Consider the following 20,074-nt stretch of genomic DNA (forward strand, 5'->3'; position numbering starts at 1 on the left):
GGAGGACACCTTCCATTTGTGCATCAATATTTGTAGAATAATATGCATGATTCTTTTTTGCTTTAAATGACTTTACCAGGTACTTGTTTACAGACTACGTACTAGATTGACTTTCGGTTGCTCATACAGTCAGGTCCATAAATATTGGGACATCGACACAATTCTAACATTTTTGGCTCTATACACCACCACAATGGATTTGAAATGAAATGAACAAGATGTGCTTTAACTGCAGACTGTCAGCTTTAATTTGAGGGTATTTACATCCAAATCAGGTGAACGGTGTAGGAATTACAACAGTTTGCATATGTGCCCCCCACTTATTAAGGGACCAAAAGTAATGGGACAATTGGCTTCTCAGCTGTTCCATGGCCAGGTGTGTTATTCCCTCATTATCCCAATTACAATGGGCAGATAAAAGGTCCAGAGTTCATTTCAAGTGTGCTATTTGCATTTGGAATCTGTTGCTGTCAACTCTCAAGATGAGATCCAAAGAGCTGTCACTATCAGTGAAGCAAGCTATCATTAGGCTGAAAAAACAAAACAAACCCATCAGAGAGATAGCAAAAACATTAGGCGTGTTCAAAACAACTGTTTGGAACATTCTTAAAAAGAAGGAACGCACCGGTGAGCTCAGCAACACCAAAAGACCCGAAAGACCACGGAAAACAACTGTGGTGGATGACTGAAGAATTCTTTCCCTGGTGAAGAAAAACACCCTTCACAACAGTTGACCAGATCAAGAACACTCTCCAGGAGGTAGGTGTATGTGTGTCAAAGTTAACAATCAAGAGAAGACTTCACCAGAGTGAATACAGAGGGTTCACCACAAGATGGAAACCATTGGTGAGCCTCAAAAACAGGAAGGCCAGATTAGAGTTTGCCAAACGACATCTAAAAATCCTTCACAGTTCTGGAACAACATCCTATGGACAGATGAGACCGAGATCAACTTGTACCAGAGTGATGGGAAGAGAAGAGTATGGAGAAGGAAAGGAACTGCTCATGATCCTAAGCATACCACCTCATCAGTGAAGCATGGTGGTGGTAGTGTCATGGCGTGGGCATGTATGGCTGCCAATGGAACTGGTTCTCTTGAATTTATTGATGATGTGACTGCTGACAAAAGCAGCCGGATGAATTCTGAAGTGTTTCGGGAATATTATCTGCTCATATTCAGCCAAATGCTTCACAACTCATTGGACGCTTCACAGTGCAGATGGACAATGACCCAAAGCAGACTGCAAAAGCAACCAAAGAGTTTTTTAAGGGAAAGAAGTGGAATGTTATGCAATGGCCAAGTCAATCACCTGACCTGAATCCGATTGAGCATTTCACTTGCTGAAGACAAAACTGAAGGGAAAATGCCCCAAGAACAAGCAGGAACTGAAGACAGTTGCTGGAGAGGCCTGGCAGAGCATCACCAGGGATGAAACCCAGTGTCTGGTGATGTCTATGCGTTCCAGACTTCAGGCTGTAATTGACTGCAAAGGATTTGCAACCAAGTATTAAAAAGTGAAAGTTTGATTTATGATTAATATTCTGTCCCATTACTTTTGGTCCCTTAATAAGTGGGAGGCACATATGCAAACTGTTGCAATTCCTACACCGTTCACCTGATTTTTATGTAAATACACTCAAATTAAAGCTGACAGTCTGCAGTTAAAGCGCATCTTGTTCATTTAATTTCAAATCCATTGTGGTGGTGTATAGAGCCAAAAATGTTAGAATTGTGTCGATGTCCCAATATTTATGGACCTGACTGTATGTGCTACTAAAATCTCCTAAAATTAGTTGCAAGATCTAATTGTTTCCCATATGGAAGAAAAATATATTTTAAAAATATTCTTCCCAAATATATTGCAATATATTTGAAATGCTAAAATTTTGGCCATATTCAATATATTAAAATAAATAAATAAATAAATATATATATATATATATATATATTGCATGTTGAAATGCATTTTTATTACAAAATATATATAAAAAATATTTTTAAAAATATATTTCAAATATACTGTGTCTTTAAAAATACAAATCTACATTTTTGGAATGCATTTACACATATATGTAGAAATGTATGTTGAGACGGCTTTTTCGTGTGTTGGAGAATATATTTAAAAAATATATATATATTATTGGAGTGTATTCTTCGGTTTGTTTTTAACATGTGAAGGAGTCATTTAGCATGTATTTGTAAATGCTTTCCAAAAATATTTTTCATATATTTTGTAATAAAAACGCATTTCAACATGCAGTGTATATCTGGAACTCCCTACCCCAAGCTATCAGGCTATCGCCTACTCTGCTCACTTTTTGGCGCACTCTGAAAACCTATCTCTTCAGGGAAGCCTACCCCGACCCCGGCAAACTACTGGAATCCCCTACTCCCCCAACCACTCAATCCCCCACAGCTAATTACCTCTTGTACCACTATCCCCTCCCTCCTAGATTGTAAGCTCCCAGGATCAGGCCCTCCTATCCCTCTTGTATTGAACTGTATTGTTACTGTATTGTCTCCCTTCATAATGTAAAGCGCTGAGCAAACTGTCGGCACTATATAAATCCTGTATAATAATAATAATTTCCGATCGCCTAGGAGATTGGACTGGAAGTGGAAGCGGGTACCTGTCAAATTCAGGTACCCGCTCCCCCCCCTCCCCGCCCCCCAAAGGTGCCAATCCTTAATGGGGAGCGAGGGAGCAGTCCTTAAAGCGGAACTTCCCCTTTTGGGTGGAGCTCCACTTTAAGATCTTCTTGTGTTACAGAGGACTTAAAATATAACTAAGGGCAAAACTTTTAGTTTTTGATAGTGTGCAGAGGGGTGAGAACCCCTGTGGGGTTTTTATTGCTGTCTGTAGCCCCATTACGGAGATTCTCCCTCTCTATTTATAATGGTGATCTTTAGTACTGAGAGCGAAAGTGAAAGAAAATCCCATATTTTGGGTTGTCACCAGAACAGGAATAGAAGGGAAATCTTCCAATGGGAACACTAGTTCTGGTGACAACCAGGGATTCCTTCACTTCCTGGTGTGGCTATGTGACAGGAAGTGAAGGGAAATGTCTGCAATGGGACACAGATGGTGGAAAAAAATCTGACAGGGGTTAAAGCCTTCCTTAATCTATTCAAAATGAAAAAAAAGAATGAAACTATAGTTCTATTTCAAATTATTTTTTTCCTCCTTTCCTTAGGCTGCATTTACACCTGAGCATGCGTTTATTATTTGAGCATTGCATGGTCTTTTCTTAAAATTGGTCAATATTTATTAGAATTAGTTCCTACCTCTTTTTATTGGAAATTAAAATCAGTGATAAATGTGGTTTCTGTCTCTTTTCTCTTTTTTTTCTTCAAGCTTTCCATCAATACAATACAACTAACATTATTCCCATGGATTCTCTCTTTATAGCTTCCATTTATTCTTTCAGTCTTTTTATCTAATCCTTCCTCCTTATATCCTTTCTCTACAAATCCATTCTGAATAACTGTTGCTTGTTCCTGAAAATCACGTTCTTTAGTACGATTTCTTCTTACTCTTGGTAACTGTCCTCTGGGAATATTTTTTAACCAGGCAGGATGGTGGAAAATTGTCACTGGTTAATAGCTATTTCTATCTGTTTCTCTGATATGGACTTTAGCATGTAATCTGCCCTGATCTGCAAAAAATATTAACAGCCATCACATTATGACCTATTGAGTAGGTCTTCCTTTTGCCACCACATCAGCCCTGATCCATCGAGGCATGGACTCCAGTAGGAGAGGAATCACACTACCTCCACTGGCTTGCCTTCTTCCTATACTGCATCCTGGTACCATCTCTTCCCCAGGTAAGGGATGCGCACACACCCAGCCATCCACATGGTGTAAAAGAAAATAGGATTCATCAATGTTATTCATTTTACCTGTCAGTGGTCAAAATATTATCACTGATTGGTATATGTAGGACCCGCCCTCATTCCTGATGACTGGAGAACCTGGGTGGAGGATGATGGAGGTAGTGACAATATAAATAGTATACAAGTATAAAAATGAGCGTTTAAAATCGAGCCGCTGTACACCGAAAGGTACCAACAACCTCCAAAGACCAAGTATGATAAATAAAGGTGCAGCTCTAAAAACCACATCAAAATAATATATAATTAAATATCAATATAATTGCTAGTGATAGCAACCAAAACTCTCAATAAAGATGTATAACAGGAAGTTACAATATTTCCAATATCAGAAAAAAATAAAGTGACAAAAGTGCAAACGCACATCCAGGATGGTGACTATTAGTGATAAATTGACATAGTCTATATATAATGTGAAGCTCTTATTTGAGTGATCCACTGTGCATCTTCTGGTGATCAAATATGTGAATTACACACTCACACTTTCTCTACAAATCCATTCTGAATAACTGTTGCTTGTTCCTGAAAATCACGTTCTTTAGTACGATTTCTTCTTACTCTTGGTAACTGTCCTCTGGGAATATTTTTTAACCAGGCAGGATGGTGGAAAATTGTCACTGGCTAATAGCTATTTCTATCTGTTTCTCTGATATGGACTTTAGCATGTAATCTGCCCTGATCTGCAAAAAATATTAACAGCAATCACATTATGACCTATTGAGTAGGTCTTCCTTTTGCCACCACATCAGCCCTGATCCATCGAGGCATGGACTCCAGTAGGAGAGGAATCACACTACCTCCACTGGCTTGCCTTCTTCCTATACTGCATCCTGGTACCATCTCTTCCCCAGGTAAGGGATGCGCACACACCCAGCCATCCACATGGTGTAAAAGAAAATAGGATTCATCAGACCAGGCCACCTTCTTCCATTGCTCTGTGGTCCAGTTCTGATGCTCTTGTGCCTATTTTAGGTGCCCTAGGCTGTGGATATGGGTCAACATCGGCACCCTGCCTGGTCTGCGAACTACACAGGCCAGTCTTTGCTCCCCAAGTTTATCATTGAGCCTTGGCCATCCATCACCCAGTCACCATTTTTCCTTCCTTGGGCAACTCATGGTCCGCCCTAACCATTGCAGACCGGGAACACCCAACAAGAGCTGGAGTTCTGGAGTTGCTCTGACTCAGTCCTCTAGTCATTAAAATTTGGCCCTTGCCAAAGTCGCACAAATCCTTACACTTGCCCATTTTTCCGGCTTTCAACACATCAACTTCAGGGACATGATTTTCACTTGCTGCCTAATATATCTCATCCACGTTCAGATGCCATTGTAATGAGAAAATCAATGTTATTCACTTTACCTGTCAGTGGTCAAAATATCATGGCTGATCGGTATATGTAGGACCCGCTCTCATTCAAATATTAACAGCCGTAACATTATGAACTATTGAGTAGGTCCTCCTTTTGCCACCACATCAGCCCTGATCCATCGAGGCATGGACTCCAGTAGGAGAGGAGTCACACCACCTCCACTGGCTTGCCTTCTTCCCATACTGCATCCTGGTGCCATCTCTTTCCCAGGTAAGGGATGCGCACACACGCAGCCATCCACATGGTGTAAAAGAAAACGGGATTCATCAGACCAGGCCACCTTCTTCCATTGCTCTGTGGTCCAGTTCTGATGCTCTTGTGCCTAATTTAGGTGCCCTAGGCTGTGGACATGGGTCAACATCGGCACCATGCCTGGTCTGCGAACTACACAAGCCAATCTTCGCTCCCCATGTTCATCACTGAGCCTTGGCCGTCCATCACCCAATCACCAGTTCACCATTTTTACTTCCTTGGGCGACTCGTGGTTGGGAACACCCAACAAGAGCTGGAGTTCTGGAGTTGCTCTGACTCAGTCCCCTAGTCATTACAATTTGGCCCTTGCCAAAGTCGCACAAATCCTTACACTTGCCCATTTTTCCTGCTTTCAACACATCAACTTCAGGGACATGATTTTCACTTGCTGCCTAATATATCTCACCCACTTTGAGATGCCACTGTAATGAGAAAATCAATGTTATTCATTTGACCTGTCAGTGGTCAAAATATTATCACTGATTGGTATATGTAGGACCCGCCCTCATTCCTGATGACTGGAGAACCTGGGTGGAGGATGATGGAGGTAGTGACAATATAAATAGTATACAAGTATAAAAATGAGCGTTTAAAATCGAGCCGCTGTACACCGAAAGGTACCAACAACCTCCAAAGACCAAGTATGATAAATAAAGGTGCAGCTCTAAAAACCACATCAAAATAATATATAATTAAATATCAATATAATTGCTAGTGATAGCAACCAAAACTCTCAATAAAGATGTATAACAGGAAGTTACAATATTTCCAATATCAGAAAAAAATAAAGTGACAAAAGTGCAAACGCACATCCAAGATGGTGACTATTAGTGATAAATTGACATAGTCTATATATAATGTGAAGCTCTTATTTGAGTGATCCACTGTGCATCTTCTGGTTATCAAATATGCGAATTACACACTCACCAGATGCATAATTCCATCATGCATTTGAGAAAATATTACATCTCAGTGGTTATGCTGGGTCCTCCTATGGACTCCTCTATCCTGGTAAGGACTTCCCTCTGGTTCATCAATGGGATGCTGCACTTCTCAGCTCCTCTCTAACTGGGCTCTTCCAGCAGCACGAGCTCCGGATCACAGCAGCGCTAGGAACTGGACTCCCACACACCGCACTGAGCATGCGCTGGGCTGCAGGCGAGGGGGGGGGGGAGGTTGGGAATTGTAGTCCCACAGGACTTAGTGACAAGATAACTCATCCTTTTCTTTTTTTTTGTTTGTAATCAGTCTACACTTCTTTTTCATAGGTATATTTCAGTGGCTATTTTCACTTTGATGGGAGCAGCGAAGTGGTGGAATGTAACTTGAAGGTGGCAGGCCCGAAAATTTGCGAGTACAAAGACCCTTACACTGGTGAGATATGGCAGTGTGTTAAACCGCAGAAACTCCCCTGCCATTCCTTGATTTATCACTCCATGGGTGGATACCGCAAAGTGACCAATAACCTGGAGGACGCTCTGCTAAGTGGGTGAGTATACCAGTCCACAAACATTACAGGGTGCTTGATGTAAGAAAATGCTGATGTATGATTTGTCTTGGCTGGTAGTAAAAGGGTCAAATACATGGAACGATCAGTCCGTGGTGGTCTTCCTAACCTTTCAAACCTACTGTGTCTAGATGCTTGCTCCTCCGCCTTCTAGTGTCAGGGATCCGGGTGTGACCAGAAACGTGTGGACTGACACAAGGAAGTAACAGGCTTCAGGAATGATATAACAACAATATAATTTATTATTAGCCACTCAAATATATAAAACGCACAGTAAACACACCAACCTTCCACTAATATTAGTATGTGCAGGAACACAGGCGTAGTCAGGGCTGGAGAGGTGGAATGGTCAGGCCAGCCGTATGGTTAACAACCATCTGGTGGTACCTCTAGCAGTCCTCAGGACAGGATTCCCCAGGGCGCGGAGTCTAAGTCCCAGTCTGCTTATTCACCAGGGCCCCTATGGTGGGGATGGACTTGGAGCAGACAGGAACCAGGTCGCGGCCCCTGAGTATACCTGCTCGTGGTAGAGGGTACCACCAGAGGTATATGCAGGTAGAGAGCCTGATGTAAGAGGCAGAAGGTGTGAGCCGGGATGGCTGGATCCGTGCAGGATGGATGGATGGCAGAGTAATTAGCGTGGTCAGATGGGCCGGGTCGGTAACAGCGGGTCAGCGTGGTACTAGGCAGCAGGCAGAAGAGTAGTCGGGTCACTCGCCAGGGTCGGTAACAGGAGTTCAGATCCGATTAGGGATGTCCAGGAGAGGTAGTCAAACGAGCCAGGGATCAAGCAGGAGAAGTCAGCAGAGGTCAGGATCAGGCAGAGTCAGCAACAAATCAGATAGGCAGAACAGGAACACAGGATAGAAGGTACAGGGGCTCATGGGAAACATACACCAAGGCACTGACTGCAGGTCTGGTCATTCCTTAAATACACCTCCTGCAATCAGCCTCAGGTGATGGCTGATTGCAGGAGTGAGCTTCTGGTTGCTGAGAGCACCCGCTGGCCAGCACTGGTACTGCAGCCCACACGGCAGGTGAGTCCCACCACCAGTGGTGAATCCATTCCTGACATCTAGACAATGTTTAGCACAGTAGTGTAGACTTGCTTCAGCTGCACACCTGGCCTCAACTAGTAGTGTTTAACCACTTGTGGACCACTTGCTTGCAATGTATTGCAGACGGGTGGCCTGTACAGGCACAGCAACAAATCTGTACATAGCTGGCCCCTTTCCGGTACAGGGCGCACACGTGCACCCCGGCCCTCTGACTCCTGCTGTGATTGTACACAGCAGGCGTTTGTCAGCAGGTCCCATTGATTCATGGCTGGGACCTGCTGATTGACTGTATCCACTCACAGCCCAGATCCCAGTGTTGACAATCAACACAGGGTTCTGTAAGAAGGAATGATCTGTTTCTTCTCTCTTCATAAAAAGAAGCACACATTACACAAATTAACACTTGTTAGGTGCACATTTAATCCCTTGAATACCCGAGATGTTAACCCCTTCTCAGCCAGTGTCATTAGTACAGTGACAGTGTATTGTACAGTATTAATGTCACTGGTGATGTCAGTGTCAGTTAGACAGTTACCACCCAGTGTCAGTTAGTGCCAGATTGCCCACCACAATAGCCTTGTACCATGTGATCTCTGTGATCATTCACAGATTGCACACGTAGTAGGCAATGATGTCAGGAAGTGACATCTTGCTTACTACTCTTCATGTGATCACTGATTGGTCAATCAGTGATCACATGATCGGGAGCTCACACGGGAGGTCCCGTACGACGATCGGTGTTCCACTGTGTCTGGAGGGCGCGTGCACAGTCCAAAATGGCGGGCGCCGTTTATGAACGGCAACCCGCCCCTGCACTGCCACCGTCTGGCCGTTTATATACAGCGGACGGACGGCAAGTGGCTAAGGGAATATTAAACCCAAAAGCTAACATTTACAATATTGCAGCTTACCAATTCTTAGATATGATGCCCACATTATTTTTCATTTATTAGACTTTCTTTACTTTATTTTTACCTTGTGATACTGCCAGTAAGTCTGTTATTTTTCAACAGAACAAGCTCTTATCCCTTTTGGGATAAAGGTTTTACATGAATAAATAAAAGATAATCACTTTAAGCACACTCTGTCAATGTTAAATGGTTTGCCTCATCCATGTAAACCTATACATTCTGCTGGAGAGCATGTGTTTTTGAAAAAACAACAGACTTACTGTCTGGATCAGCTAATGAAAATAGAAAAAAGAAAGCCTAAACAAGAAACCTAATGCAGCCATCACATCAAAGATGTATGTAAGATGCAAGTATTAACCACTTCAAGTCCGGACACTTTCACCCCCTTCCTGTCCAGGCCAATTTTCAGCTTTCAGAGCTATCACACTTTGAATGACAATTGCAACACCAAAATTAGTTTATCACCAAAAATTATAATTTTGAAAAAAAAAAATTTGACATTTTTATTTTTTTTTTATATTTTATTATTTATGTTTCTTTTTAACATACTATCACCCTAGCAGTACAGTGTCACACTGTACTACTTGCGGGGGGGGGGGGTGATGAATATTTTTTTTTTTACACTGATTGCTTTTACACCCATAAAGGCTATAAAAGCAATAATTTCTCCTTCTCTCTGGCTGCATTCTTGCAGCCATTAAAAACTACTGTGTGAGCTGTGATTGGTCACAGCTTGTCACATGGTACAAAGCTGTTGTGAATAGCCCTGTACCATGTGACCTCTGTGATCATTCACAGATTTCATACGCAGTAAGCAATGATGTCAAAAGTGACATCTTGCTTACTACTCAGCATGTGATCACTGATTGGCCAATCAGTGATCACATGATCGGGACTTCGCACAGAGGTCCCGTCCGACGATCGATGTTCCACTGTGTCCAGAGAACACAGCGGGCACTGGATTGCGGTGCTGCGCGTTCCCAGGGAGAGCACAGAAGCAGGGTGCGGGGAGGCCATTTATAAACGGCCACCCGACCCTGCACTGCCACCGTCTGGCCGTTTATATACAACGGCCGGACGGGAAGTGGTTAACAACCGATGACTCATCAACTGTCAGTGGTTTCCTCACTGACAGCTGAACGTAAAAAAAAAAAAGACTTACCGGAAATTAAAAAGTTAGAAATAAACACAACACCAGTTTTTGAAAAGTCCTTTATGAAAAAAACAAAAGGACAAAACAAAAGTCCAGAAGTGGATCCATAGTCAATCACAATGAACGCTGGCTGCTGACCCGGGTCGGGTAGGGAAAAAGGGTATATGAGATGCCCAACTTGACTCGCAGAGCAGCAAAACTGAGGACAACTTCTTTCTCTGGCACACTGCGATAACAGATACTTGACTGTATTCCCTCTGGAAAAGCAACAGTCTTTAGCAAAGTGATCCCCTCCTAGGAGCCTGGTGTCCTCCCTGAGTAGGAGCTCTCAGTCTTCTTAATGAAAAAATACCAGCCCACCTGGCCACGATATCTGATCCCAAGGCAAGGGTTTGGGTAAGCAATAAACTGTCCCCTGAAGACTTGCCAAGAACTTGCATCTAGCAGACTTTTCCCTTATAGGCCCTGGGGGTGTAGAGGTACTCATATTATTCTTGTCCTACAGCTGTGGATAGAACAGCTTTTAGGTCTTCTGCTGGACTGATTCATTTCCAGGCTATCCAGGAATGCTGTCCTTCCCTGGTGGACTGCAGGGCAGTGGAGCTCCTTCTTTCAGCTTTCCTCTTTCCTCCAACCTCCAGACTGGAGGCAGAAACCTCTTTCTCCGGGGCCCCCTCCCAGGCTACACAGCAGCACCTCAGACACCCATCTTCCACCCAACTCCCCTGCTGGCCAGGCTCTGTCATATATATGGGCTGATCTGCTACACTGCCAGGCCTCCTGCCTGTGATTGGTCAGACGTCCGTGAATATGAAGACCAACCCCTTCTCACCTCCTCTTACTGACTTCTAGAAGCATCTCCAAGCTTCTAGAGCAGGGGGAGGTACCAGAGGACTGATGTGTAGAGACCTCCAGCCTGACCTGAATTAAACCCTCTGTCTCACACCCAGGCTTCTAGCAAGCCTCCAACTACACTTACCAAACTATGTACACTAGAGGGCACTACATTCCCAATGACCAGCAATGTAATGGGCATTCTGCCCTGTTACCATCATGCTAATGTACCATGAGTTTTGGATGTAGCAATTATTAGCAGGGGCTTCCTGAGAACAAAAAGAACCATGTTAAAAAGGTTGAAAAGGCTGTATAAGAGGGTGGCTATGTTTGTTCTCCATTCTCCCATTGTATGTAGGAAAGTAGCTACCCTCTCTTGCTTGTTTCCTAAAAGGACTATGAACGATGGGATGTGTATGGTGCATAGAGGAGTATATATGACCGCAACTAATGTGCTCTGCTTATTGCAAACAAATGGAGGAAACGGAGAAAATGAGAGGTTCGGAAGCTCATGGAGGATGTTAAAAGAAGGCAGAAAAACACAAAAAAGAAACTTTACATTTTCTGTTAACAATCATATTGTAAACTATTCAACAGAAATTATTCCTTGGGGATGCTAATAATTGTGTCCAGACCCTTTCAGTTTGGTTGGTGGCACAGCTAAAGTTGCTAATAAAACGTTCGCTTTCCACAGCTCTGAGACTGACAAGAAGATATTGGGATCGGTTCCTCAAATCAACATCATTGCAGATAAATCCTCATTGGGTAAGCCTTCCATTATATTTGATATAAAGACATTTTCTTCTTAGTATGGACTAACCCGATGTGTCAGACATTAATGCAAAACAGCTACAGTGAGTGACAAAAGTAAACCTCCATATTAATACATGGCTCCTGGAATGGGAACATTCAAACTGTGTTTTTCTATCTACTGAGGATTCCTTCTGCAAGATATTCCCTCATCCACCCTTCACCGTCAAGATATAGCGTCAATCTCGTTAATCCAACAGTTTCTACATAATGTAAACTAGAGAAGGGAAATTTAGTGTCATTATAGTTATTCTGTATATTATCATTGTGTTGAGTAAGGATTCATCTATTGGGCATTCACTGCAATTGCACCCTTAACAATAAAGAACAGGAAGTGTCTCATGTTTGTTAAAAATAAATATATTCCATCCACCACTGCAGTTCCATTGCAGATTCTAGAAGAAGACCAGTGCAGGTTTTCTCCATTCTCCCTTTGATACACATATGCCTGTAAGTTCTTTCATTGTGAGTTCGCATTTCAATGTGTACAATGTGATTAGTAGGTAGCTGTATGTAAGAAGTGTATATATTGTAAGCATTTGTGAGAGACATATTTGCAAGCATATTGTAACTTAATTTTATGTGATTATATTGCAGTTTTACAGAGCTGTTCACAGAAGTAAATTAGGTTTAGAAATTAAACACAACGCTGCTTCTGTCAGTTTTGTTAGCTAGCTGTTGGCTAACCGTTAGTAGGACAGCAGATTAGTCCTCTAGGCAGGCAGATAATTGGACCACAAGGGGAAACATTTGCAATGGTGGAGTCTTTCTGTGTTCTTAGAAGCAACCAGTAATTGTAATCACAGCCCCACCCTGGAACTGGATTTGTCTGGCCTTTTAAAGTACTGTGTATGCAAACCTGATTGCTAAAACTTTATCTGAGATTTAAAGTTGAAGATCAGTTAAAAACACATTTTGTTTCTATACAGCTTTAGTTATATTATGCACCTGTAATGAAGTATAACCCATGAAGTTTAGACTGCTGGATTCTGTAGAAATCTTCACCTCAAGGCTGCCCTATCCTCTTCCTGCACTGTGGGAGTTAATAGCTTCGGGTCTCTAAAGATGACCCGAAGGAGATACGCCCTCTCCTATTCTTCAGTTCAGTAGAAGGAAGAGGACAGGGCAACCCTGCATTGATCTTTTCTACAGGATCCAGCAGCCTATGCATCATTGGATATTGTTCATTATAGGTAAGCAATGTAACAAAAGCTGTAGAGAAAAAAATTGTTTTACCTAACCGTCAACTGATCATACTTTGTGATCCTTCCATCAAGCATTGATATAAGGTGACATGCCGTGTCCCTGTCTACCAATTATGCTCCTGTGTTGTCACTCTACACGCCTTCTGATGAAGACTATAGTGGTCAGTTCATCACAAATAACTAAGATAAGAAGGAAAGCGTTGTAGAAAACATGGGATTGTCAAGGATGTCAACCAGGAGGTCAAATATTAGTGTAACATATAATAACACATAGATATATAAAATCACAAAAATGTTTTTATTATAACAATAATAAAAATGATGAAACTGGAGTAAACAGCACCCCTAATCAATCAAAAAAATCAGCATCTATTAAATCAGTACAGTGCCTACCACAGAGAGGATAGTAAAGTGTGAACGCGTTTCACAAGAGTGGCATCATTGAGACACTGGCACAATCAGTAGTTCCTCCATGATACATATGGCATATGGCTTATGATATACTTTGATTTAGCAAACCAAATTTTGCGCAAATGGTAATGTAATGGTCCAGGAGAAGTTCCTGAATGTTGCAAATGAATACTTTATTATGGATTTTAATTTTTGTTAATATATAAGATCAACCCTCTTTAAATACCTAGATTATGGACCACCAGCAAACTATATATTCTCTCACCCTCTTACAGACCTCACTTCCACACTCCCAGCCTGTAGACCTGGCCAAGAATCTCCACAACCTTCTGGGTATTACTACAATGACATCTGGACATCCCTGACCTGCAAGTCAAGACATTTTCCAAAGCCAAATGATGCATTAGCATGCCTTAGAGGGAAAGACATCCATATGTTTGGAGATTCAACTCTACGCCAGTGGTTTGAGTATTTGTTGAACTTCATACCAAGTATGATTTTATTTTAATGTATTTTCATTTTCAACTTTTACAAAAGAGATTATCTCTTCGTTCTGATCAGGGTGGTTTCTATCGGGCCATAGATGCGATTATTTTAACTAACAAAGGGATGCATTTTAAAAGAAGGAAACTCTGAAGCAGACTCTCATGTTCGAGGGGGGTGACGTTTCTCACTGTTGAGTAGAAGGGAGGTCTACTGGATATTTTGATTAGACACCCACATCCACAAGAAGATGAATTTTGAATGGGATATAACAGTGTTAAGAATGAAAACTCCCCTCTTAGTGGTTGTCCATAAATAAGAATACCCATACCTCCCTCTCAAATAGACATGTTTTGGTATACATACTCATTTTTCTCATAGTTTTTTCACGATCAGTATATTTATTTTATGGTACGGTAAGTATATTCTGCACCTCCTTGTTACAATATGTTTCTCACCTTTTTCTTGGGATCCTATTGATCTACCCACCTGCCCACAAATTATTACTTCATTTTGGACTTTTGCCATATATTTTCAAGAAGGGACAGATTCAGGATATATATTTTATTAGGGTTGGGCAGGGGGCAGGAGCGGACTGACCATTCGAGCAGTCGGGCACAGCCTGAGGGCCTGGGGTCAGTGGGGCGCCCCATAACATGCCTCTGGTAGCTTTTTTATAGGCTTTTTTGGGTGTGTTTTGAGAGTGGGCAAGGACACAGGGGCCCCATGATCCCCAATTGCCCGGGGGCCCCATGAGTTGTCAGTCCTGGCAGGGGAACATCTTTTTTGCAATGTCATTATTCTGTAATGTTAATTTTAGCAATACCAATTTCCATAATTCAAGGTCTTGTAAGGTTAATCCCTTAGAATGGTAATATCTATAACACAATATGGCTTTATGTAGTTCGTGAGGGATCTGGCACATGAATAGATAGTTATTATTTATATGGTCTATATACAGTAGGGGCAGCACAGTGGCTTAGTGGTTAGCACCTCTGCCTTGCAGTAATTGGATCATGGGTTCGATTCCCAACCATGGCACCTCCTGCATGGAAAAATGTAAAAACAAAATAAGTGACCGCTTAAATTTATATAAAAGTAAAACAGCAGCTGTACACCAAAAGGCACCATATAAAAACTTCAAAAACACAGAGACAAAAGAGGATGCATCGCTATGAAATTCTCAACAATATTATAAATCAAAATTTTAAAAATTAAAATATTAAAAAGAAAACACAGTAACAATGTGCACACAAAAAAGGCCACTATGAAGTGAAGGAAGTGTTGATAAAATCAATAAGTCCAAACTGGAGTGCTCATGAGATCTCAGACGATCTTCAGACGTCCAATATGTGGAACCGTAAAAAAGGTGATGGATAATGTAAAGATTGCACACTCACCAGATACTCAATCTTAATGCGCATTTGTATAGAGACCACTGAACATCTGGTGTCATCCAACTGGTCTGGTCAGATCTGGTCACGTTACTCTCACTGCCTGGTGCTGTCACACTAGAGTTTAGGTAGATGTGGCTGCTCTGTAAACCTGATTGGTTCTCAAAAGAACTCAAACAAACAGAGAGAGCCACATAGTGTAATATCCTTAAGGTATGTATTCAGTAAACAGGCATACATAATAGCAGAGGTAACAAGAGATCCAATGTACTGACCAAGTGTATAATCAAGATGGCCTCCGGGGCCCCTCGTGGCGCCTGCTGCGTAGCGTCCCACCTGCTGTAGCTTTTTGATTTATAATATTGTTGAGGACCTCCTGCATGGAGTTTGCATGTTCTCCCTGTGTTCGCGTGGGTTTCCTCCGGGTGCTCCGGGTTCCTCTCACACTCCACAAACATGCTGGTAGGTTAATTGGCTCCTGTCTAAATTATCCTAGTTTCATCCCTGGCCATGTGGGATCTCCTGCATGGTAGGGCTTGGGGAAAGACCTGGCAACCTACCCTGTAAAATAATTGCTAAGAGAATTCATGGAAGAAGTTGCTTGTGAGTGACAGTCCATGCAATCACCAAGGGTTGGATACAACTGAATAGATAGATAGATAGATAGATAGATAGATAGATAGATAGATAGATAGATAGATAGATAGATATACAGTATGGGACAACAATCAATGGATTCAATTTTAAAATAGTTTTGTCTAGGTCCATGTATTAACAATCAGACCAAATTCATGTATACTTACAGTATATTTAAACATGCTGGTTGACCACATGGACCGATGGTTTGAGTCGATGAATAATCATATTTACAACTATATATGTATGTTTTCTCACACATCTGTACATTTTTTTAAATCTTATACGCAGTAATTTCTAAGACATTTGTTCTGAGGGGCTTTGTAGTGGATTTAGCATTTGCAGGGGTATGATATTTCCTACAAAATCACTCTGGGGGCTTATCTGATCAAATTTCCACTGTTTCATTGGAAGAATTGGCTTGTTTTGATGTTGTAATTGCTTTCATTCACTTGCTGTGTATAAATATGCCCCCATCCTGGTGACCTCCACCTCCTCCTCCAATTAAGCCCAATGGGGGTAAAACACATCAGCGTTGTATGGTGATAAGTAGGAACTGTCAGTAAGCCATCCAGATAGAATAAACTAACCATGGTGGGACGTCATCAGTATGGAGCCCTGTAATGAGCCTTCCTACACTCTGTGTGTTACGTTCTCCTTGCCCTTGTACCCTTTTGTATGTTATATACTCATAATCCCTGTACTCCATGGGTGCTAAACCTGTGGCTTGCAGAGCTCTCTGATGTGGCCCGCAAATTCAAACCAGGGAAGCACATGCCTGGGGTTGGCAAGCTATTTCTCACAATCTGAGCTTCCCTACCCACCATCCCAGAGCATCAGAGTGCATCAAGCCGACCAGCAGTGGAGGAAGCAGGCAGCCGTGAAGTGAGCAGGAGCCACATAAGCAGATGCTTCCTCTGTAGGACTGACAGCAGCCCTCTCAGTGATTGGGAATCAGAATGGTTTTCAATCATGTCATCATTATTATGTCATAGTGATCATATGACATTGTTAACAAACAAGCTGACGCTTGTAAGCAGGTTGGGTTCTGCTTACAGTTAGTGACTGGCCCAGGCTGGGTGGAGGAAGGGGGTATTTTTGGCTTTTCCTAGTTTGCAGGCTCTTTTGGGCTTTAGCCAGCCTACCTGTGGTATAAAAAGGGGGAAGGCTGAGGCCCGGGGCACTTGTTGCTCGTCTTTCCCACCAAGACTCAAGCTTGAAGGAGGGACTGCTGCATTCTGCAGTCTGCTGCAGCCACTGAGGGTTCCAGAGGATCACCAGATGTGGACTTTGCCTAAAGGCACTATCATCTGTAGAAGGTATGCCAATAGGAGCATGGAACTGTTCATATTGAACTGTACTGCTAAAGTTCTTCAGTAAAAGTTACATTAACTGTTCTTGACCCTGGTATGAAGTTATTAAAGGGATGCATGTTTGTTCTGGTATATCCAAAAGAACCTGACCTGTAATGCACTAGAGGGGTATGAATGGTTTCCCATCATTTACTGGCACTGTTCACTACCCTGCTCTCTTCTATCTGCTCCCGACCACTACCGCCAGCTATGGGCTTCTTATTTTCACAGACAGTGTTGAGAACTTTGGCAATAGGAAACCTCATAGAAATAAAAACAATGGTGTTAGTCACCTCCGCATTTTGCAGATCAGGTCTTAGGGGCAAATCTTGCGGAAGTTGCCTTTTGCCATAATACATGTGAATCCTTTAAATAGGATTTTCTCCAATGCGTATGGTAACTTATACTTTATAGGTTTGTTGTCTGTAGGTATGACATCTTGCCTATTTTTGCTGTGATGGTTGTGGTATTGATCATAGCAACCTGAGGCTCATATTATTAATTTGTGATTTGCTTTGGAAACAGCATTGCACCATTTATTTCAATTGGGAACACTGACAGGGAGTGATTGTAGTTAGTGGTCTCATCCATTATACTGTGTGGGGTTTACAAATTAAAAAATAATTTTTAATGTGATTAGGGTTTGTATGATTATGTGTGTAGCACCCTCCTAGTTAGTTTGCTAGGTTAGGAATATTTAGTGTTGGCTACTCTGTAGCAAGTTTGATTACTCCTCCCTGCATTCCAGAACTCTCTGGGAGGTTCTGGAACATAGATGTGGAGTAACCAAATGGGCAGCCTGAATATCTATGATGTATCAGCCAATCCCTAGTCTGGAGAGTAATAAGCCGGGGGCTGAGGCGTGCATAAATATGGGGAAGATAATAAAGAATGATGTAGCGCTAAAACACACAATTATAGCATCAGTACCTTAGGACATATAGCATAATATTGGGATCCTGTATAAACGTGAAGAGGAAATACATATATGTGCGTGATGATACTAACAAGATAAAGATGGAAAACAGATGTGCAACCCCTGCACACAGTGCACATATATAAATATAAAGTGCAGTGATCCTGTATCAATACTCTCCACTCAAACAGAGTCCATGGACTGTATGTGGGCCCGCACACCACCACGTGCAATCCAAAACCAGCTGAAATGGCCTCTCACCTCCTCCCTGCGACCCTGCAGGGCCACAGAGCTTTAACAGATCCCCACTGAATCAAGGTATGCTTCCTCTTGAGTGGATGGCTTCTTTAGTATATCCCCAGTATACAGCTTCCACCTCTCCTATAGTATCCTCCGAGGTAAGCTGAGCAGGATGGACCCCAGCTCAAGCCCCAATAGGATAAAGGAAGCAAAAGACATCCTCCATAGTGTAAAACCGTTTTAATAAATGCCAGGAAATAAATGTATAGTACACTCACATTTGCCAGATGAAATACAGGCTGTTTCCCATACCATGGGTGTAAGCGTGTGGCTGAAGGGTATACCAAGATGGCGCCGCGCCGGAAGTGCGTCACCACGTATTGCCGTCGACGCGTTGCGTCACGTGACCCCGTGACTTCCTGAGTCCTGAGGAAGTCACGGGGTCACGTGATGCAACGCGTCGACGGCAATAGAACAGTCTGGAGCAAGGTCTTTAGAGTATCTGGCCAGGAATCTTACGGTACAGGATCTGGCTGATACTGGGAGGAGGCATCCATGTAAACAGAGCACAGTGAATAAAGGCCAGAGAGAGATCCTGGAGAGACTGTTGCTGTGTTAGGTTCTTTTTTTGTGAGAGACTGTTCCAGAATTTGCTGGCTCGAGGCTGTTTCTATTGTAGGATCCCCCTGATACTGAATGTCCACTTCTTCTACTATTAGAGGCTTTCTTTGAAGGAGTTAATTCTGTTAAAAAGTGTCCTCAGCTCAAGTTGCACTAGTTCTGGAGTATCCCAAGGCTCACCCTATCAGCCATCCCAGTTTTTCAACCAATAAAAGCAAAAAAGAAACTTCTGTCTGGCCAATGAGTGAAGAGACTGAGAAGCTGCTGTGTGCCAGGCTGCCATGCACCCAATAGGGAATAGAACCTGGGGCAAACAATGGGACTAATTTGTGGTCTGCGCTACATGTGTAATAATTCAACAAATTGCTCTTGATTTTGCAAAGCTTTCAACCATTATACTGGAATGACTCTGAGTTTTGGTTTTGTTGGCAAAGTCACAGGGTACAGCATAGTGAACATGTTGTTAGAACATGCAGATGCCATAGAGGGTCATGGATGAAATTACCGATAACACTGTTCAACAAATTTTTATTTTTTGCCAGTTTTGGAAACAAAAGGATCCATTTCTTAATGAATTTCACATTCTGAGTTCAAATATAACAATGAAATTTGTCAATTGGCTCTAGTTTTTCTGTAAACGGAAAGTTTTCTACTATAGGCGTAATGACTACATAATGCACAATAATTATATAGATAGATGTCTTTCCACAAATATAAAGCAAGTGATATTGACTACATAACAAAGCCTAAATGGCATAATATATTGCATAGGATTACCAAGAAAAATTATAGCCATAAGCTAAGTTGAATCATTTTAATACTTAGGATTCTCACTAGTTTTGTCTTCAGTTTGTGTCGGTTTTGCTTCTCTTGGCTTTTCTCTTGTATTCGAGGAAAGGGCTATCTCTTACAACTGCACATGACTACACGCTTCAGGTTCTTCCTCACTTGACTCAACCACGAAGGATTCTGGTGCTTTAGGAATTGGTAGCCCCTCTCCATCAGGAACTGGACGTATTGCCGATGG

General features: G+C 42.2%; 1 protein-coding gene across 1 annotated transcript in view; it reads left to right on the forward strand.

The window, feature by feature from the left end:
- LOC149434893 (NXPE family member 3-like) overlaps positions 1-20,074 on the forward strand; it is an 86,075-nt gene that overhangs the window by 62,721 nt on the left and 3,280 nt on the right. The window contains exons 3-5 of the mRNA XM_089663232.1: positions 6,785-7,005; positions 11,674-11,744; positions 13,681-13,896. Coding sequence (XP_089519358.1) covers positions 6,785-7,005; positions 11,674-11,744; positions 13,681-13,896 — 508 coding nt within the window. The remainder of the gene's footprint in view (positions 1-6,784; positions 7,006-11,673; positions 11,745-13,680; positions 13,897-20,074) is intronic.

This window comes from Staurois parvus, unplaced genomic scaffold (assembly GCF_062004578.1).
Source record: "Staurois parvus isolate SC_StPar_1 unplaced genomic scaffold, SC_StPar_1.0 ptg001642l, whole genome shotgun sequence".
Classification (NCBI taxonomy): domain Eukaryota; kingdom Metazoa; phylum Chordata; class Amphibia; order Anura; family Ranidae; genus Staurois; species Staurois parvus.